We start from the raw sequence: 22934 nt of genomic DNA on the forward strand, positions 1-22934 counted from the left end.
CAGGTTATGCTCATAATTACAAAACCGCTAACTTCACTCGTGATTGATTACAAGGCGAATATCTGAGAAACATGGCATCTTCAGCAGAGGCTTTGGAAAGAAGCAATTAAATGGGGAAAATAATAGATTTCCTTTAAATTTGTTTGCAACAATTTTACGCCTCATAAACAATGTGATTAGAGACTTACAACCATGTGCGAGTTATTGTTCTGCATTATGAACAAATGACTATAGCCAGCGTAACTTTATATCCTTTTATATTCTCATGTGTTGACTTTGGTTAACTAACCAATGATTCATAAGTTAGCTTGAATTGGCTTTCTGTTTTACTGATTTATTTAGTTTTCTTTATCACCACTAGTTACCATACAAGTACTGCAAGCATCCTGACAGACTGTTAGGCCATGTACACCTAGGAGCATCTTAAGCTTCTAGCTTTAAGAAAGGACTCATCCATGCATTCATGCAGTAGATGTATTAGAAGAATTAAAAAGTGGCAATCTCCAACTTCTCTTTATAGCTATATTCAGTATCCTTTAAAGTCCTGAAACTGCTTTTTTTTTCTGCTGCCCAAGACCTACTGTATCAATTTGTGAGAACATTTTTCCTCTTGGGGAAGCCCATTTATATTAATAGAAGAGCTTTCTTTTCATCGTCGTTGTTGAAGTACCCAATAACAAAAAAGTAGTAAAAGTTTTGGAAGTGTAGCCCTAGCCCCGAAGGAGCCGCTTAAGTATAATTGGTTCCGTACTCTACCTCTCAACCCCAAGAATAGTCTCAGCGCCTCTGGCACACCTGGCAATACTGTGAGTGCAAGGACCAATGAAAAGCACACATGTTATGATAAAACACAGAAATAGTCTTTACTGTAAGGTTTCTATGGAAAAGTAACGGTATATTTTCACATGAACCAGGCTGCATTCAGGGGATTTCACAACTGCAAATAACCCCAAGAGCAGAGGTAAATACTCTAATTGCAACAATATGGCAACCTATACCGGATTAGTTACCTCTACTGAAATTGGCTCTATGAGTCCAGGTAGGAGGAGAGCAGAGGAATGACCTTCTCTTATGTCAGACCTCTCTCTTCTGTCCCCTGACACCATAGGCCCAACTGTAGAAAACAAGATCTATCAGAAATGGCTAGACTGTCCAAATGTCAAAGGTGCCACATTCCAATACTGAATCAAGAAAAGCAGGGTTGGGAGGGGACTTTAAAGGCAGCAATGTAGACACATAGTAGTATCAAATATAGAAACGTTTATTTATACATACAATTAAAACCAATGTAGAAATCAAAAAAAATCATACAAATGAAAACTGCATGATTAACAGGAAATAACACAAATCCTATTCCTCAAAGGAGCATCAGAGCCCAAAGGGACCCTTATGCGTTTCAATTCACTGAGTCTTCTTCAGGGCGTTCTTTATTTAGGAGTACACCGAATGGGCTCTACAAGATGAATGTCAATCAATGACATACAATGAAAAATTGCTATATTTATATAGATGACATTTGAAATGTCATCTATATAAATATGACTCTCAATATGTGGATTAAAAGATAAGGATATGCAGACACTGCAACAATTCCAAAATGTCCAGGAGCCAGGAGACAATTCAAGGGGAAGTGTCCTAGTGTATAATAGAGACTTAGGGCCAGATCCACAGAAGAATTACGCTGGCGTATCTATTGATACAACACGTAATTTCAAAGTTCACGCGTCGTATCTTTTTTTTGCATCTACAAAACAAGATACGACTGCATCTGGGCTCGATCCGACAGGCGTACGTCTTAGTTCGCCGTCGGATATTAGGTGCATTTTTCCGGTGGCCGCTAGGTGGCGTTTCCGTCTAATTCCGCGTTGAGTATGCAAATTAGCTAGATACGGCGATCCACGAACGTAGGTCCGGCCCGCGCATTTTTCTACGTTGTTTGCGTTCGGCTTTTTCCGGCGTATAGTTACCCCTGCTATATGAGGCGTACTCAATGTTAAGTATGGCCGTCGTTCCCGCGTCAAATTTTTAATTTTTTACGTCGTTTGCGTAAGTCGTTCGCAAATAGGGATTTGCGTAGAATGACGTCACCGTCGTAAGCATTGGCTTGTTCCGGTTTAATTTCGAGCATGCGCACTGGGATACCCCCACGGACGGCGCATGCGCCGTTCAAAAAAAACCTTGTTTACGTCGGGTCACGATGCATTTACATAAAACACGCCCCCATCACATCGATTTGAATTGCGCGCCCTTACCCTGCCAAAGATACACTACGCCGCCGTTACTTACGGCGCGCATTCTTTGAGGATTCAATAAAAAAAACTAAGTTACGGCGGCGTAGTGTATCTTAGATACGCTACACCCGACGAAAATATGCGCCAGGGTACGTGGATCTGGCCCCTGGTGAGTATCTCATCCCATGCATGAACAAAAAGCCCCCACTACCAGGAAATTGATCAGCACAGTGTTCTTGTAATAATCATAATGGGTACTAAGATGCATTCTGGCTATACTATTAAGAGCTATCAGAGGTACTTACTTCATTCTTCAAATGGACCTTATATAACCAAACGTGCAAGATATTGGACCATGTGCATCAGAATGAATAAGAGATCTGGGCATAAAGAAGGACTAATGATAAAGTAGAAAAAAGTCAAATGGTTTTGCAGCCCTAGCTTGTTATACTATTCCAATATCTTTGAGGGGTATTAAATGACTCTAAGGCGTTTATAAAGCAATACATTTGACATCCACTGAAGGTAAATCTTTTAAATGCATGTGTTTTAAATTACAGCGATTGATTCACCACCCGTGAATGTTTGGTGAAAGTCACATTTACTGCTTTATAAATATGCCTTTGAGCGATACACTTACACATTAATACACATACCATACATACAAATAATCAGTGCTAGCGCTGCCTTAAATGACTAATCTTTCAGAAATATTCTGTTATCTTTTCTGTAACTTTCTTCCTAGAACAAATTTTTTTTGGTGCCACTAGAGAGTCTATTTATCTCAATGCTGCTTCTATCTTACCGTGCTTCGCCCATCTGCCATTCCTCAGATCTTTCTCTTGCTGATGCTTTTTCTATAATAAGATGAATTACCACAGGATTCCCCACTAAGGAATTACTAGTCATCTCAGTTTTGTTTAATGTTTTAATACCTTATCGTTAGCAATATGTCCTTTGTTAATTGAATGACACAACCCCGTTTAATACTTTTGATAGCTGCAATTTAACCACTTGGGATCCGCCTGCCGTCAATTGACGGCTACAGTGCGGATCCCAATTTCCAAACTGCCGTCAATTGACGGCCGCCCCTTTGGGCGTTCCCCGCGCGCGCTCCAGAGCGCGCTGCGGGGAAAATCTGTGTTGGCCGTGTCCCTCGGACACAGCCAATTACAGATCGCCGCGAACGGCCAATCAGAGTGGCCGTTCGCGAGGCGATCTGTGCGGCCAATGAGAGAGGATCTCATATGTAAACATATGAGATCATCTCTCATTGCCGTTTTACACAGAGGCAGCGGTGCTGTCTCTGGAGAGGAGACCGATCTGTGTCTCTTGTACATAGAGACACAGATCGGTCACCCCCCCAGTCACCCCCCCCTCCACCTACAGTTAGAACACTAAGCAGGGATACATTTAACCCCTTCCTCACCCCCTAGTGTTAACCCCTTCAATGCCAGTCACATTTATACTGTAATTAGTGCATATTTATAGCACTGATCGCAGTATAAATGTGAATGGCGCCAAAAATGTGTCCGATGTGTCCGCCATAACGTCGCAGTCCCATTAAAAATCGCCGATCGCCGCCATTTTTTTAGTAAAAAAAAATAATTTAAAAAAAAATAATTCTGTCCCCTATTTTGTAAGCGCTATAACTTTTGCGCAAACCAGTCGCTTATTGCGATTTTTTTTTTTTTTTTTACCAAAAATATGTAGAAGAATACGTATCGGCCTAAACTGAGAAAAAAAAATGTTTTTTTTTTTTTAAATTGGGATATTTATTATAGCAAGAAGTAAAAAATATTGTATTTTTTTCAAAATTGTCTCACTTCTTTGTTTATAGCGCAAAAAATAAAAACCGCACAGGCGATCAAATACCACCAAAAGAAAGCTCTACTTGTGGGGAAAAAAGGACGTCAATTTTGTTTGGGAGCCACGTCGCACGACCGCGCAATTGTTAGTTAAAGCGATGCAGTGCCGAAAGCTGAAATTTCACCTGGGCAGGAGGGGGGTATATGTGCCCAGTAAGCAAGTGGTTAAAAAAGACAGCATTATATTTTGTTCATGAGAACCAAATACATATGCTAATGTTTAATAAAATGGGAATCTTTAACAGAAAACAGAGCCGCAGCAAGTTGCGTCCAGGGCCAATCACACGCAAGCAACTGGTTCATGAGTGATTGCATGTGAGCGGCTGCATTTAGTTGCGGAAGCCAGCAGCATCCCATTGTGTTAATATTATCATCTGATTGGTTGACTCCCTGTTCAGAGGCCAAACCATGAAACATATTTACTGGTGCAAGAGGAATATTTGCTGCATTAACACTTTGTGCAAAGTCATAAAATATTATACCTTTTTACAGATGATTTTGAAAATATTTATTTATTAAAATCAGACTATATACTGGTGTAGCATTAGCCTGCCTTTTACATGTTATTTTCTATTTCCTTTGCTGTACAAAGTATGCTGTTTAAAAAGCTCAATAGCTCAAAAGTTGAACTTTAAATATAAAAATGGATCAGTCAAATGAGTGACTAAACGTATTAGGCGCTAGATCAGGCCAACAGGCAGAGAGCATTAGCCGTACTGTCTCTTTAGCTTACATTTAGCTAACCTAAACCTCCTGTCTTTGTAAAATACAAATCATATATATGACATACAGTATACTGTATGTATAAAACATCAGTTTTAAATCTAGGAGAAAAAATAATAATCCTAAATTCAATAATAATTTGATTTGTATTTGATTTGATTGTATCCTTAGATGGATACAATAAACACCTGGGCAAGAGTAGCAATTGTGCCACTAAGGCCTCATGCACACTGGATGTTTTTGCAGCTGCTTCTAGGAGCATCAGGTTTTTTTTCCCCTGCCTCTAAACTCCTCTGCATTTTAGGGCCTTTTAGCAGTGTTTAGCAGCCGGGTATTTTAGAGGAAGGAGAAAAAAAACACTGCCAGTGCGTCCAGGAGCAGCAGAGTTTTTACAGAAAAAATGCTTGATGCTGCTAAACATGTCTAAATGCATCTAAACACATTAATTAGTTTCAATAGCCAGAACAAATTATAATTTTTGCCAATGAAAAAAATTAACACCCAAGCTCTTGACGTCTTTTACAAGCGTCCGGCTTTTTTCTGCCAAAACGCTGCTGTCGTGTCCCGTGTGCATAAAGCCCTTATAGCAGGGAATTAAGGTAGGCACTGCAAAGTCAACAACAAATCGCCATATGCAGATCATCATCAGGTGGATAGTCAGAAGGAGGGTTGGGGTCAGCTATATATAGTCAGCAAGGTACCTGAACATCAAAAGGTTGCGGAGGCACTGGCAAGCCAGGGTCAACAGCAAGGGTCCAGCAAAGTGTAACAGGTAAGCCAAGACAGATGTGGCAAAAGATCAACTTAAGCATGCATTCAACATCATCAAACAAGGCTTCCTAAGAGAGACATTTATCCGTCTGTTCCTTCACAGCTAAATGCGCTGCTCATTGAATCCCTAGGACTGCTGGCATGACTTATGGAGTTGTCCTAAATCTAAGCCTGGGAAAACAATTAGACTCTTCACACAGTTTCTAAATGACTCATCCAGTCTGCCACCCCTCCCCCCCTTTATTTTTTATTATACATGTTCTTGTTTTTTTTAGGACAGATCTATATTTGTGAAAAAAAGTGAAATATCTGTGCTAATTAGAAAATATTACAAAAGAACAATGAGCCGCTAGCACAATATGTGGATCTAACAAGAAAAAGATAAAAATGCAATAGTGCAGCGCTAAAATAAAAATAATAAATCAATAGTGTGTCTAAAATGAGTATAATCTTCAAAGTATTGAAGCAAAGAACCTCCACCAAGGTTGCAGTGTGCAGATATGAAGACACACCACACCCTGTGCAGTTAAACTGCTTACCAGAGAGACATCATTATAGGCATGTAGATTTTAAATAATGCAGGGGTCAATGGCAGTCACACCTCCACTCGGATGTATAAATGGAAAACCACAAACATCAGGGATGAGGAAGCGTCCAAAACTCATAAGGATCCAAAGATATATATTGCGTTCATCAGCAAAGGGATAACCATAAAATGCAGAGAGGAGACGACAATAGTGAAGCCCGCAGGTATAAGCAATACGCAATTTATTGTATTGTACTTACAGAAAAGGGCAGGTTAACAGGCATAAAAAAAAACATAGAGGGTTGCATAGAACATAGCGTACTTTGTGTTTCTATTTTATTAAAGCGGGGGTTCACCCTTAGAGGGCACTTTTTCCCCTTAGATTCCTGCTCATTTTCTCTAGGGGAATCGGCTATTTGTTTTAAAATATGTGCAGTACTTACCCGTTTACGAGACGCATCCTCTCCGTCGCTTCCGGGTATGGGCTGTGGGAATGGGCGTTCCTTCTTGATTGACAGTCTTCCGAGAGGCTTCCGATGGTCGCATCCATCGCGTCACGATTTTCCGAAAGAAGCCGAACGTCGGTGCGCAGGCGCAGTATAGAGCCGCACCGACGTTCGGCTTCTTTCGGCTACGAGTGACGCGATGGATGCGACCGTCGGAAGCCTCTCGGAAGACTGTCAATCAAGAAGGAACGCCCGCTCCCGAAGACCCATACCTGGAAGCGACGGAAGAAGATGCATCTCGAAAACGGGTAAGTACTGCTCATATTTTAATACAAATAGCCGATTCCCCTAGACCGAACGAGCAGGAATCTAAGGGGAGAAAAAAAAAATTTAATAAATGGGTGAACTCCCGCTTTAATATCTTTTTGCATGTGAAGTATCCAGTATTCTAAATGAGGTCTTGTTAAAGATTTATATAGGGGAATCAGGACCTCATGCTGGTGATCCCACTAGTGATGCATCCAGAATGGTATTCTCTCTTCCCTATGCCTGGTCACACTGTTTGCTCATTTTGCAATCATCTGAAATTAGTACCTCCAAATCTTTTTTCCCTGTAGTGCTGGCCAACACTGTATCCCTAATTTTGTAGGGAGTCTTTTTCCCTAGGTGTATTATTTTACATTTAGAAACATTGAACTGCAGTTTCCACTGCTTTGACCAATCTTCCAGCAATGCCAAATCATGTTCCATGTTACAGACACCTCCAGGGGTATCAATCCCTATTACACACCTTTTTTGCGCTACAAACGAAAATAGAGTGACAATTTTGAAAAAAAAAACAATATTTTTTACTTTTTGCTATAATAAATATCCCCAAAAAATTTATAAAAATTTTTTTTTTCCTTATTATTTTTCCTTATTTTTTAGTCTTCTACATATTTTTGGTAAAAAGAAATCGCAATAAGCGTATATTGATTGGTTTGCGCAAAAGTTATAGCGTCTACAATATAGGGGATAGAATTATGGCATTTTTATTATAATTTTTTTTTTTACTAGTAATGGCGGCGATCTGCGATTTTTATCGTTAATGCGACTTTATTGCGGACACATTGGACACTTTTGACACATTTTTGGGACCATTGTCATTTTTACAGCGATCAGTGCTATAAAAATGCACTGTTACTGTGAAAATTACACTGGTAGTGAAGGGGTTAACCACTAGGTGGCGCTGAAGGGATTAAGTTTGCCCTAGGGAGTGCTTCTAACTGTAGGGGGGGTGGGCTGTGTGTGAAACAACACTAATCACCGCTTCCGATTACAGGATGCTGTGATCACTGTCCTGTCACTATGTAGACTGGGGAAATGCTTGTTTACATCAACATTTCCCCTTTCCTTCTCACTGTGACACGATCGCAGGAATGCCCGCGGACATCGAGGTCAAAGTCATGGAGCTCCTTCGTAAAGGGGATGTATATACATGTCCTTTTGCGCAGCCGTGCCATTCTGCCAACGTATATCGTCGTGCGGTGGTCGGCAAGCGGTTAAATAGAACAGGACCCAGTACAGAGACTTGTGGTACACCACTAGTGACTGCTGTCTGTTCAGAGTGAACCCCATTTACAACCACACTCTGGTATCTATCTTTATGTTTAACAAGTTAAGGTTTGTAGATGGTCAGAAAGGCCATATTTAGTTAAAAATGTACTCAAAACAACCAGAGATGGGAAGAATATTGTAAAACCTCATATTTAGAAAATGTGTAATCAGCAAAAAATTACACATCTGCCTATGATCTACCGTCTTCTCCAGTGTCCTATTTAGAGACGGAGGGCCGCAATACTTTTCACTCTATCTGCTTTTTGGGGAACCAGTAAGCATCACCCAATGGTCCCAAAAATGTGTCAAAAGTGTTCATATCAGCTGATAGTGCAGGCATTTCTATTGAAAACTGTTTTAGCTATTAGCAACTAATCATTAAGATCTATTCCAGGCAGTTTTGTTCCCAATAGTTCTTTCACAAAACTAAAAACAAAGGACAGCAGATGGTGTCAACTGATAATACTGTATAGCACAAGGCAAACATATTAACTAAAAAAAAAAATAGACACATTTCCATGTTATACTCTACATATACCACATGTAACAATATACTTTGGAAAATAAGTTAAGTGAATCTTTAAGTTGGCCACAATAGGCAAAGGAACATGGTCACTTTATAGGTGGCACATTAAAGTGGAGCTTTAAATAAAATCTTTGTGGTCCCTCGTCCCCATATACAATGTATAAACGACTGGTTTGGTCTAGTGGAGTGCAGTACTTTCCTTACTCTGTGGTCCTATAGGTTCCATTCACTCTGTAAGACTGGTCCCCCAAAGTTGCTCTTCTTTGACACTTGTACGTTTGTATAGTTTCCAAAGTCTCCAAGTACAATGCAGGACCATTGGTCCTGCATTGAAATTGATCACTCTGGGAAGCACCTAAATTCCAGCAAGAAGAGGAAAACACCGGAGCACAAGCTGCAGCAGGACCAAGGTGCAGGGTAAGTATCTTTTTCTAATTTAGACCCCTAGAAAAAAATGTGTTTTTACCAATCCATAAAGGAGCAGCAAGCCTGGAGTTGGGCTTTAAGGAATGTGGCCTTCAATCCTGCTAGAGCTATCCATGCTCACCCCAGGACACGTGTGTCAGAAACCATGAATCAGACCGAAACAGAAGTACAGTTAAATCACACTTGTTTAATAATTAAAATAAAAAGATAAACAGAGTAAACGTAGTGAAAACATAGCCAGAGTTCAGGAACTGGATCGGATGGTCAGCCAAGCCAAATATCAGGGAACCAGATATAAACGTAGTAGAACAGCAAGCAGGATCTGGAGCCAGAAGGAATGTCAGACAAGCAAGTCTTTAACCACTTGCTTACTGGGCACATAAACCCCCTTCGTGCCCAGGCGAAATTTCAGCTTCCGGCACTGCGTCGCTTTAACTGACATTTGCACGGTTGTGCGACGTGGCTCCCAAACAAAATTGACGTCCTTTTTTCCCCACAAATAGAGCTTTATTTTGGTGGTATTTGATCACCTCTGTGGTTTTTATTTTTTGCGCTATAAACAAAAAAAGAGCCACAATTGAAAAAAAATATATATTATTGCTATAATAAATATCCCATTTTTTTTTTTAAAAGACTATTTTTTTCTCAGTTAAGACGATGCGTATTTTTCTACGTATTTTTGTAAAAAAATAGGGGACAGAATTATGATTTTTTTTTTTTTTTTACTAGTAATGGCGGCGATCTGTGATTTTTATTGGGACTGCGATATTGCGGCAGACATATCGGACACTTTTGACACAAATTTGGGACCATTCACATTTATACAGCGATCAGTGCTATAAAAATGCACTAATTACTGTATAAATGTGACTGGCAGGGAAGGGGTTAACACTAGGGGGTGAGGAAGGGGTTAAATGTATTCCCTGGGTGTGTTCTAACTGTGTGGGCGGAGGGGGCTGACTGGGGGAGGTAACCGATGCTGTGTCCCTATGTACAAGGGACACAGATCGGTCTCCTCTCCTCTGACAGCACGTGGAGCTCTGTGTTTACACACAGAGCTTCACGTCCCTGCTGTCACCTGCTGTGTCACCGCCGATTGCGTGTACCCGGCGGACATCACGGCCGCCAGGTACACGCATCGGCTCTTCAGCGATGTGCCGGGACAGTGTTTACCCAATGCGCGCCACCCAGTGGCGAGAGCGGGTAATGCTTTAAAAAAGACGTCCAAAGACGTCCACTTGGCACTTGAGAGCCGCGCTGTTGACGTCTTTTGTCAATAGCGCGGGTCTGAAGTGGTTAACAGGAACGCAGGAGATAGTCTCTGTGATGTTGACCAAGGCAAAAGCAAAGATCATCTGAGCTGGACGGCTTAAGTAGGCGGGACTGATGAGCAGGATCATCAACAGGTGAGTCACTGTGGAGAGATAGGAGCTGGCAGTTAGCCGACAGCTGAGCGGCCAGCTCAGAGAAGGAAGGGCTGAGCCCAGCCCTGACAACTTGTTGAACCTGATGGCTGGCTAGTCATACACTAATTGCAGTATTATTATTCGTAACCCAATTATTGCTTATTTCTTGAGGCTCTAATGGCAGATCAGGGCTGTGGGGGGCACAGGGAAGGTATGATCAGAAGTCTTATTTCTGTGCTATAAAGAGAACCCGTTACTTTGCCTAGCATCAGCAAACTCAAGGTTCACATAATGAAATGCAATCAAAACTTTCTAAACTCTGTGAATAAAGTTTAGAAGAAGAAGAGCTTCAAAGTATGACAGTATCCAAATATGCTTATGTTCAAGTTTCTTTAGCGGAATTGGTCTTTGCTCAACATACTTTGCATGGGTTGCTAGACTGGTCTCTAAAGCTTTACTGAGCATTCAAAGACTGAGTTTGAAAAGCCTCTTCTTTCTCTGTATCGCAGTGCCGCTGGCATCACTGAATTATTTATGTCAGGCACACAAATTTAGAAATGTGAAGACTTCACAGGGATTGTATTCTCTAATTTATTTTACATATTTATGTTTTCAGTAACAACCAATCAATTGTGTTTTTTTTTTTTGTGCTGTATTAGCTAAATTGCATTATATTTGGTAGCTGTTTTGACATTTCCTTCCACCTTGCTAGACAGTGAATGCAACCCTCAATTGACTAATCAAAAAAATCATCTCTATGCTGTTTAAATAAACATTTATGACATCAGTCACTGAAAGGTGTCTTAAGTGAATCTAATTATTCTTTTCATTTCCTGTAGACTAAAGCTATATATTTTCCATGCCTGTATTTACTTCAGATAACAAGATTTCAAGTGGAACTTTTTTATATTTTGCCTGAGCCTGATTGGCTTCCATAAGGCTAGGTTAACACTTCATGTATGTTGATGAGCATTATGTCACTCAATATTGTACACTTTATTACAGCAGCCCATTTATTTTGAATGTGCTGCCAGAACATCCAACAATGGCCAAAACTGCACCTCTTCCTTTTTAGGGAATGTGTGTTTTGCTGTGCATTGCAGTGCAATACAGTGCAGGTGCAGTGCCTTAAGCCTCATACACACGCTCAGTTTACTCAGCAATTGGAAAATTTGCCTTCACTTTATGTCCCAGTGACAAATCATTGGGATTGCAATGTAATTGTGAATGTCTGTAGCCCTATAGATGACAGCTACTGTGATGTGGTGTTAAAATAGTCCACTTGTCCTTCCACATTTAGGTCTGTTGATGTTTAAAGAGGAAGTAAACTTCCTTGGATTGTTTGCACCTATAGGAAAGCCTATAATTAGGCTAAGGCCTCATACACACGATAGGTTAAACAGAGGACACCGGTCTGATGGACCGTTTTCATCGGTCAAAACCATAGGTTATTTAACCATCGGTTAAAAAAAAGCAAACTTGCTTTAAATTTAACCGATGGATTCCTAGCCGATAGGTCAAAACCGATCGTTAGTAGGCACAACCATCGGTTAAAAATCCACGCATGCTCAGAATCAAGTCGACGCATGCTTGGAAGCATTAAACTTCGTTTTTTTCAGCACGTTGTTGTGTTTTACGTCACCGCGTTCTGACACGATCGTTTTTTTAACCAATGGTGTGTAGGCGCAAGGGACCATCAGTCAGCTTCATCGGTTAACCGATGAAAACGGTCCGTTCTCATCGGATGGACTGATCGTGTGTACGCGGCATTACCCAAAGGTACAGTAAATATATGCTAAACTTGTACTGTTTCGTAGATATTTACTATATACGCCACCAATGACGTCATCGGCACATGCGCTCTGAAAGAACGGCCACCCATGGTGTTTCTTCAGAGCCCTGTGCTGTGACTGGCTGCTCCTGCGCGTATGTGCAGGAGTGATGTCACACATCTGGTGGCCGTGGACCCGAAAGGAAGACGGGTGACGATGGATGTGGCTTCATTTGCAGGTAAGTTTCACATAATGTACTAGTCCCCAGGGCCCTGGATGGAAGCCCCCTTTTTTTTATTTATTTTTTATAAAAAAAAAATATTTATATATATTTTTTTTGTTTTTATTAAAGGGCCCGGAGGTCCCCAGGGCCCCAGATGGCAAGCCTCCTTTTTTTTATATTTAAAATATTTTTATTTTTTTATGCATTTTTTTATTTCTTATATATTATTTATATATATTTTTTTTATTTTTATTAAAGGGCCCAGAGGTCCCCAGGTGCCCGGATGGCTACCCCCCTTTTTTTTATATATATTTTTTTATTTCTTTTATTTTTTTGTAAGGGGCCCAGAGGTCCCCAGGGCAACCCCCCCGCTTTTCAATCTTCTCAATTAGCGGCGGCACCCCCCCTGCTTCTCAATTCACGGCAGCCCCCCACCCCGCCTCTCAATTTGAGGCGGCAGCACCCCCCCCCCTGGTTCTCTGCTACAGGGGGCCCATGCCTGAAGCAGTCTAAGGGGCCCCATAATTCCTGATGGCGGCCCTGGTCAAGGTACACATACACACTCTTTGGGGATGCTTACTTGCATACTTACTAAACCATGAAGGCTTAGGAAAAAGCAGAAAGACATTATACTTTGAACACATTCATTTAACTTTTTACTGCAGGTCAGAAAAAGCAACTGGAAGATCATTCTGATTTGGCTCAAGAAGAATGTAAGTCAGAAACAGCTGAAAATTCTATCGAAGAACATGTTGGAGGACATGATGCTGATGGAGAAGAGATGACAGATGGAATAGAAGAAGATTTTGATGAAGATGGAAGCAATGAACTGGTATGCAATTTTTATTTGGCATAGATCGGCTTTTTGGCAACTGTAGCATTTCCCAGAGAATCTGATAGGAGCTCTCATACACTAATTAGACACACCTTCCAACTTTCTGAGATGAGAAAGGGGGGCATCTTTCAGCACAATGTATGTTGGCAAAGGACACACCCCTGCCATGACATAATCTTTTTGGAAGATTACATTTGTGATAAGTGATTGGCTAAACCTACAATACATTCTTTTACCATTACTTACCTTAAATCTGAAGTTTAAGTATGATATTTATTGCATAGTTACATTGTTCCAGCTCATCTCATACCTTAGAGATTGCTGTAGACACTGCAAATCACTGTAGTAGCCTGAACTACTACGGTGATAGCAGCAGTCTTCTGGTGTCTGTGCCAAGTGTCTTATCTTCTGCATAGTAACCACAGTGGGTTGCTCACTTGGCACTGTCACCATTTACAGAGCCCCTTGTATTTTTTTTTTTTTTTTAATGAATTCAAAGCATTCTCTGATTTAAACTGCCAGAGAAGCAAAACACTGATGTCTTGTTCTCCATCTTATCAAGTCAGAGATTGTCTTGTAATCACTGAAAAAAGGGGTTCTGTGAATGGCGGTGTTACCAAACGAGCAATCCACTCATTATGCAGAAGAGAAGTCACCTGGCAAAGCACCAGAAATATTGTTGAACATAACACTGATGCTAACACTAAGCTAGATCAAGCATTGTCCAGCGCCACAGTCGAAGGCTGATCTCAGTGATGTGGCAAGAGTGTGTGAGGGTGGCAGCTACAGGACAAATAGCCGATTTGGCAACACCGTGAGCATGCAGGCATGCTCGCTAAACAAGCACATAAATGCACTATCATGAACATGTGCATGTTCAGGTTGTCATATTGGAATCAGACTATGCAGACTGATAAGATCTTTCTGGCATCTTTCTTTTCTTCCAACAGGCTTAAAGAGGAGTTCCACCTAAAAATGGAACTTCCTCTTAACCCACTCCTCGCCCCCTTACATGCCACATTTGGCATGTAATTTTTTTGGGGGGTAGTGGGGGCTTCAGGAGAAGGGGACTTCCTGTCCCACTTCCTCCTTCCGCCGGGGGGCTGGAAAGGCGATTAGCGTAATCGCCTTTTCACAGCCCCTCCCTGTAGGCGAGTGCCTGTCTAATCGGACGGCGCCGCGCCGCTCGCGCATGCGCACTGTCGCTCGCACATGCGCAGTGGGTGCCCGGCTGTGAAGCCGAAAGCTGTCACTGCCGGGTGCGAGGAGCGGAGCCCCGGCCGGCGCGTCGCTGGAGCCGTGGAGCAGGTAAGTGTCAGTTTATTAAAAGCCAGCAGCTACACTTTTTGTAGCTGCTGACTTTTAATAAACTTTAAAAAAATGTGTAAAACCCCTTTAAGACTGGATTCACATCTATGCATTTTTAGTGCTTTTTGCATTTTGCAGATTTGTACTACAGTCCATTTACCATTGTTTTATAGTATAGCACGTTTTATAGTACAAATCTGCAAAATGCAAAAACCACTAAAAATGCATAGGTGTGAATCCAGCCTTAAGGGCTAGTATTGTGAAAGAAATTGTATTCTGGCAACTGTAAACAGGATGGTTAATACATGTAATGTTTTATTGCCAGTAAAGTAAAAAAAAAAAGCTGCAGTTACCGTAATTATTTTCCCCTTCTTCATAGGTCCAAAAAATGTGTGTGCCTAATGCATTGTCCCATGGGGGTGCTGGAATAAATTTACACTAGGGCACAGTTTACATAGTGATGTACCATTCTGTACTTGATACAATATATATTCCTTTTAGCTCTGCCAACAACTATGGGCCAGTTAAACTACTGGCATACAGAAACCATTTTTTTTAAATGCTCCAAATAACAGTTCAGTTGAAGGATTTGAAATGAAGAAAGTGACATGTGCAGCAACTGTTAAAAAATAATCCCAAATGTACCTTTAAAAAAAAAAAATTCAAAATGTGATTTATCACGCAAAAAGTCTTGGAAAAAAATCCAAGTGTGACTTTTTGCACAAAAAAGTTTTATATTCTGTGCCATATAAATAATGGTACAGAAAAGAGCTTATTCAATATTTGGTAAAATTTCTCTATACCCAAAATACCTACTAGTAAGTTGAAAGTTAAAAATGTTGTTATAAAATTGACCCCAATTAAATGTTCTGTGTAGAAGAAAGGCCTGGCAATCTACAGTACCGTTAATTTAATTTATATAATAAACATTACTAGCCAGGCCTCAAGGGTTACTCGCCACCAGTTGCCCCACCCAACCCCTACCTTGCCCTGCCCCTAATCATGCTCTCATAAATTATCTCATGAAATGACACTTAAATGCTTTATGCAGAATTACATTACAAAAATAACTTTATCAGTTCCTTTCAATGCAGGCTCACCTGTGCCCACCAATGCAGTATGACCTGTGCCCATCATTGCAACGTGACCTGTGCCCATCATTGCAGCCTGACCTGTGCCCACCATTGCAGCCTCACTGTGCCCCACATTACAGCCTCACTGTGCCCCAAATTACAGCCTCACTGTGCCCCAAATTGCAGCCGCAATGTCATTGTGCCCCAAATTGTAGCCTCACTGTTCCCCAAATTGCAGCCTCACTGTGCCCCAAATTGCAGCCTCACTGTGCCTCAAAATCCAGCCTCACTGTGCCCCAAATTGCAGCCTCACTGTGTCCAAAATTGCAGCCTCACTGTGCCCCAAATTGCAGCCTCACTGTGCCCCAAATTTCAGCCTCATTGAGCCCCAAATTGCAGCCTCGTTGAGCCCCAAATTGCAGCCTCACTGTGCCCAAAAATCCAGCCTCACTGTGCCAAAAATCCAGCCTCACTGTGCCCCAAATTGCAGCCTCTGCAAGGCGGAGGAAGTGAAAGGGCAGCCAGGACATGACTGGAGGAAGATTAGAGCCACGGGATCGCAGAGCTCTAAAACCAGCTGTAACAGCTGACATTGAAACTGTCTCCGCTCGCTCTCACACAGCCCCGCATTCTCCTGACCCTGTGAGACAGAATACATACCAGCATTGGACCCAAATTCTGTCTATTACAAGCGCGGGGTCAGGAGGAGACGGGGCTGTTTGAGAGCAAGCAGAGCGGAGACAATTTCAATGTCAGCTGTTACAGCATGTTTTTCCACTCTGCGATCCCTCTTCCTATACGCTCTTTTCCACAGGGGCAATCACGCTGGGAGAACGTTTCCCATTCAACCCTGCCCACCGGCGGTGCTTGCCCCCCTCTCCCAGGCAGCCAAGCTCCTCACCAACCCTTATTTTCCACTCGCAAAATGCGAGTAACCGAGTGGAAAATTTGATGTATATAATGAGAACTTTAAATACATTTATACCGCACTGCCAAATAGGTTGTGTCTATAGCAGCCAGCACATCAATAGATCAAATTGAAAAATGTGACAAATGGGTCAAAAAGTGCAGCGCTAACAAGTGACCAAATAATGAACCACTCCAATTAATAAGAGATAAACTTAGTAAAGAAATATCCACCAACATATGCTTGAAGCATAAATGTCCTTAAATACAAAGAAAATAGTATAGTGCAATGTCCACTTCCAAATACCCTCTTGGAGGTTGGATCTGGACTGAGAATCTGTTATCCCCGGGATACATCATACTGCAAAGTCTGATTGGCTCACTGGGTGTACACCTACCTGAGTCCAATGTTTCCGGTAAGCATTTTGGTGTCTTTGGTGGTAGATCTACTATCAAAGTATCAATACTTAATAGATGGTCACATATCAAGTTAATGATTTTCACTGATCACTTTGGACATTGCACTTTATTATTCTCCTTGTATTTAAGGATTTTTTCTTAAGGACATTAATGCTTCAAGCATATGTTGGTAGATATTTCTTTACTAAGTTTATCTCTTATTATTTGGAGTGGTTCATTAATTTGTGCACTTTTTTACCCATTTGTTGTATATAATGTACTATAGATGCAGGCTATCCATAACAAACAAGAAATATGGTTTACACCCTATTTGCAAAAAGGTCTATGAATGGTGAAATTTCAATAAGCAAGATACTAATCTGTAATTAGAAGGGATAAGAAGTGAATCCTGATTACTTGATATAAGCTACTGCACTTTGCACTTCATGGAGGCTCTTTTTGTACTGCTGTGTTTCACTGAATACATCAGCCTTCATCCAACACTGAACTTTTAGTATATTTTAAGTAGAAAGCTTAATGAAGAGGGGAAGAATAATCATTTCTTCTAACTTCTTTCTTTGAAAAAATACAAAAGCCGGGCTATAGTTAAGCTCTTTTTTGTATGCCTTGCGGCTCTAACAGTCATAGGAATCATGGTCCAAACTTAGAATTTCACAATGTTTTATTCTTTTGATTTTAGATGGAAAATCATGTATCAGACATTGAAGATACAAGTAACTAAAAGTATAACTTCTGGTAAGTCTTTAACAATTACAAATTGATCTGTAACATATAGTATGCTGTACCATGCAGCTGCATGATTAAAAGTACTGTGGACTTTTAGACTTCAAGGACTTGGTCCACTCACCAACTTGCATGTATGGTATTTTGCCCACTTTTATTAATCAACAAAAGGTTATTTTTTAGAAGGTTTGCCTTCAGCCTATTGTTGGCCTGCTCAGACCCACAGCCTGTTTTTGAACAGACTACTGTATACCATTTACCTCTGACAGTCTAGACCAGTGTTTCCCAACTCCAGTCCTCAAGGCACACCAACAGGTCATGTTCTCAGGATTTCCCTCAGATGAAACGGCTGTGGTAATTACTAAGGCAGTGAAACTGATCAAATCACCTGTGCAAAATAATGGAAAGCCTGAAAACATGACCTGTTGGTGTGCCTTGAGGACTGGAGTTGGGAAACACTGGTCTAGACGATGCAGGCCACAACACACTCTCCTTGCGTCTGCGCACGCACGCTGATACCCACTGAGCAGGTGAATGGCTGGTTCGCGTCTGCTCCGCTTATGCAGAGCGGACACAAACACGGTCTGCTATCCTCTATGGGTGATCGGATGCAAATAAACTACCTGTCCATTTACACCTGACTACCATCCGATCCAATCTGCCAAATGGATGGGGATCCCCATCCATCTGTTTTTAGTGGACAGGATCATATGTCGTGGGTGTCAATTGATACAGCTACAACGCTGGTAAAGCGGCGCTTTACCGCTTACGTGCCGTGGCCCCAGTGTGAAAGCAGCCTTAGTGGAGGGAGATTTCTGCAGCATATTTGTCACAGTATATATAAAATAATATGCAAAGTGGTTGGAGGGAATCTTTAGAATGGCAAAGATGTATTTATTACAAATTATGTGAGCAGCCTGCATTTCCTCTTTAAAGATGCTTTTAAACTTTGTGATGAGGTAGCTTTAGAATTTGCACTTGTTCACTGTGCTGGAAGCTCTTATTCAGAAATGGTTCAAACATTTGTTCTAATTTAGACTAAATTGCCAAACAATAAAGGTCACACGTAAAACCTGGAAACTGTAAATAAGTTGTATTGAACCTTTGGCTAATGAAATAATTATGTTTTCGGTCCAATACCTGTGGAAGTTTATGTAACAATGACTAAAGAAAATATATAAAAGACTGAAGAAGATAAAATAATGACTGAAGAAGAGAGATGAATCCAGGCTCGAGTCCACATTAAAATACAGTATTAGCATGAGACCTTCACATCCTGTGCCAATCAGGGGAAATTGCAAACTCCATTATTTTACAGATAAAAGTTCTCCTTGTCATTTACTAAAACATAAAACTGTTGATGTCTTCAAAAGCAAATTGGATCAATGTGTGTCATAACGCTGAGTAGCAAATGTGTATTCATTAATTTTAATGACTGCTATTGTATCAGTAATGCATTTAGAAGCACCTTATTATTATAAACATAAAGTTCTCTGGTAGTCACCCAGACTCTTTGTGTTGTTGGTAAAGGTAATGAAGGTCCAGATGGCTATACAAAGTGATGACAAAGCCAGATAAAACATTCTTCTCATCTGTTCGATTGAAATATCCTAATCTGTTTTACAGTATACAGTTGGTAAAATACAGTAGTGAACATTTTTCTAGGTAAATACAGTATATTTTTAAAGGTGCTATTGACATGAAATTTTCACCAAATGTCGGTAAGAGCCGGTTCACACTGGGGCGACTCGTCAGGCGACTCAGCCGCCTGACAAGTCGCGTCCCATTCTATTCAATAGAACCGTTCTAATAGGAGCGACGCAAGTCGCTCCAACTTAGAAAAAGGTTCTTGTACGACTTTGGGGGCGACTCGGGCGACTTGCATTGACTTCTATACAGAAGTCATTTTGCAAGTCGTCTCTGAATTTGTCTTCAGGACGTCTTGCTGAGTCACCCCCGAAGTCGTGCCGCCCCAGTGTGAACCGGCTCTAACAACCAATGCAATCCATAAATAAAAAGAAACTAAAACAAATAAGTTTAGAAATTAAGTTATGTGTAATAAAATTGAATGACACAGTGAAAAAAGTATTTTATACTTGGTACAACATCCTTTGTTGGTAATTACAGCTTCAAGATGCCTCCTGTATGGAGAAACTAGTCACATGCATTTCTCACATGTGATTTTGGCCCATTTTTCCACACAAACAGTCTTCAAATCTTGAAGGTCCCATGGGCCTCTTCCCGATACCACTTTTTTAGGACCGAGTACAAATACCGATACTTTTTGTCACGTACTCGCCGATACCGATTACCGATACTTTTTTTTTTTATATGTGTCCATGTGTCCCCAAATGCAGCCATGTATCCCCAAATGCAGCGTTGTGTCCCAAATGCAGCCATGTCCCCAAATGCAGCCTTGTGTCCCCAAATGCAGCCTTGTTCCCAAATGGGTAGGGGGGAGGGCTTGGCTTTCTCTTTGGGGACTAGATGGCGGCAGCGGCGGTAGCTCTCCTCTCCTCCATTAGTGACATACCCGAGGACTGCTCTGCTCCGCTCTCCGCCCGCTCTCCACCCGCTCTCTGCCCCTCTAAGCCCACTCTCGGGTGAAAAAAAAGTATTGGGTGAAGCATCGGGAGCATTTGCGTGAGTACAAGTACTCGCACAAATGCTCAGTATCGGTCCTGATACCGATACTAGTGTCGGTATCAGGACAACCCTAGATTCAAGTCAGGTGATTGGCTGGACCATTCTAGCAGCTTTATTTTCTTTCTTTGAAACCAATTGAGAGTTTCCTTGGCTTTGTGTTTGGGATCATTGTCTTGCAGAAATGTCCACCCTCATCTCATCTTCATCATCCTGGTAGATGGCAGAAGACTTTTATCAAGAATATCTTGGTCCATTTTTCCATTCATTCTTCCTTCAATGACATGTAGTTTGCTTTGCCAGTACCATTTGTGAAAAACAGCCCCACCCACACCATGATGTTCCCACCTCCAAACTTCACTTCACAGTATTTCACAGGCTTGTCTTCAACATGCTTTTTCTTCAGCAATGGAGTCTTGCGTGGTGATCGTGTATGCAGGCCATGTTGAGTGAATTACTTATTGTTTTCTTTGAAACAATTGTACCTACTAATTCCAGGTTTTTCTGAAGCTCTTTGCAAGTGGTCCTTGCCTCTTGGACAACTCTTCTGAAAAAAAAATTCAGTCCTCTGTCAGAAATCTTGCAAGGAGAACCTAGTCGTGGCCGGTTTATGGTGAAATTATGTTCTTTCCACTTCCGGGTTATGACCCCAACAGTGCTCACTGGAACATTTAAAAGTTTAGAAATTTTTTTTTAACCAATGTCATCAGTTTTTTTTTACAACAATAAGGTTGCAAAGGTCTTGAGAGAGCTCTTTACTTTTACCCATCATGAGATGTTTCTTGTATGGCACCTTTGTAATGAGACACCTTTTTAAAGGCCTTTAGTTGAGACTGAACCAGCTGATATTAATTTGTGCAGACAAAGGGCAGGGTTGCTTTCTAATTACTGATAAATTTCCTCCCTTTCTTCACGTGTTCAATACTTTTTCCCTGTGTCAATTCATTTTATTACACATAACTTAATTTCTGAACTTATTTGTTTTTGTTTCTTTGTATACAGTATATGGATTGCATGGGTTGTTACTGACACAGGGTGAACATTTCATGTCAACTGTACCTTTAGCAATATATTTACCTAGAAAAATGGTGACGTCTTCAATACTTATTTTACCCACTGTATATGGTATATTGGTTCTATTTAAAGCAGGGCTTTACTGTTTCTGGAGTGGGTGGGTTATTGCCAAAATGTGCAAGTATGCACAGCATATGAAACTATGGTACACTTAGTTACCAGAGTGCCCTAGTCCTGCAGTGCAATGTCTGCAAACCTTCTCATCCTCCAATGATAGCATGTTCTATCAGTCTCCTTGTCTGGCATCTTCCAGCTCTGCCACAGGGCAGCTGTTTATTATGTAACTCTTGCTACAGTGCGCTGGAGTCACATCATTGCAGCACCCCACTCACAGAAAGAGCTGTGTGTGTTAATCTAAGTTTGAGCTATTGAGCTCTGTAATAAAACAGGAATTTTTCAACTCTGCATTGTGTAAAAAGATTGTTTGATCCTGCCTTCTCTGATCCTCCCCTTCTTTTACTGTCCCCAAACCATCTCCTGATACAACAGAACCTTGGCGGCAAGCTACACATGCTCAGTTTGATGTGTATTGCTAGAGAGTTTTTTTTATTTTCTTGGGAACATGCATTTGATCAGCATAGTGCCAATCAGCACTGTCCAGACAGAGGGTCAGGGGTCCTGCTGCTTCCAAGACAGGGGATCAGGGGAGAATGAAAACACCTCCTACAAGCTTTAACCAGACACTGGTAGACATCACAAGACTGCTATATACTGCTGATGAGAAAGGGTATTTAGCAGTTTATATTTACTAAAATAATTGCATTTCTATGTTCTGTGTACTGTGGTAGACCAAATATAGTGAATGCAGAGTCCTGGGTTTAGTAACACTTTAAGTTTCACAAAAACATATACACTTTTATGCACAGTTCAGAATCAACTGTGTAACAATATCACCATGAATGTTTGAAGTATGACTAACAACACTCCCACCCAATAAGCCTTGGTAGAAAATGTCTGGAGTTGTTTGACCATTGTTCTTTGTTTGACCATTCAAGCCAACGTTTATATTTCCTTTTTTTCTCTGATTTCATTTTTTGCTACTGTAGTTCTGAAAGTACACATAATATGATCACAGAATTAATCGTGCCACTTCTCTGAAAGGCTTTAAAACCGCACTGGATAAACTTAACCTAAGCGACCAAATAGAGGTTATATACCAACAAATCCTCTGTAAATCCATCTGTTCTTGCCATGTGCCTGAAAAATCACTTCTTTAAAACAGCGATATCACAAGGCACTGAATTCCAGGAAAATATAATACTACTAACATCCTCAATAATCCTCAATAATATACTGTAGAAGTTGATAAATATAAACAAATATCAAAGCTGTGTGCTGCCTCCTAAAACAATGCTTTCATATACTGTATATATAAAAAATGAAGGTACACAAAATCCATCTCTTCCCCCTGTCAGAACGGAGATCTGCCTTGTTTACA

At 40.9% G+C, this 22934-nt stretch overlaps 1 protein-coding gene across 5 annotated transcripts in view; it reads left to right on the forward strand.

Moving 5' to 3' along the window:
* RALYL (RALY RNA binding protein like) overlaps positions 1–22934 on the forward strand; it is a 1196807-nt gene that overhangs the window by 1170308 nt on the left and 3565 nt on the right. For all 5 annotated transcript variants that reach the window (XM_040354532.1, XM_040354535.1, XM_040354531.1 and 2 more), the window contains 2 exons: positions 13180–13346; positions 17736–17791. In XM_040354532.1, coding sequence (XP_040210466.1) covers positions 13180–13346; positions 17736–17777 — 209 coding nt within the window. In that variant the 3' untranslated portion in view covers positions 17778–17791. The remainder of the gene's footprint in view (positions 1–13179; positions 13347–17735; positions 17792–22934) is intronic.

This window comes from Rana temporaria, chromosome 5 (assembly GCF_905171775.1).
Source record: "Rana temporaria chromosome 5, aRanTem1.1, whole genome shotgun sequence".
NCBI lineage: Eukaryota > Metazoa > Chordata > Amphibia > Anura > Ranidae > Rana > Rana temporaria.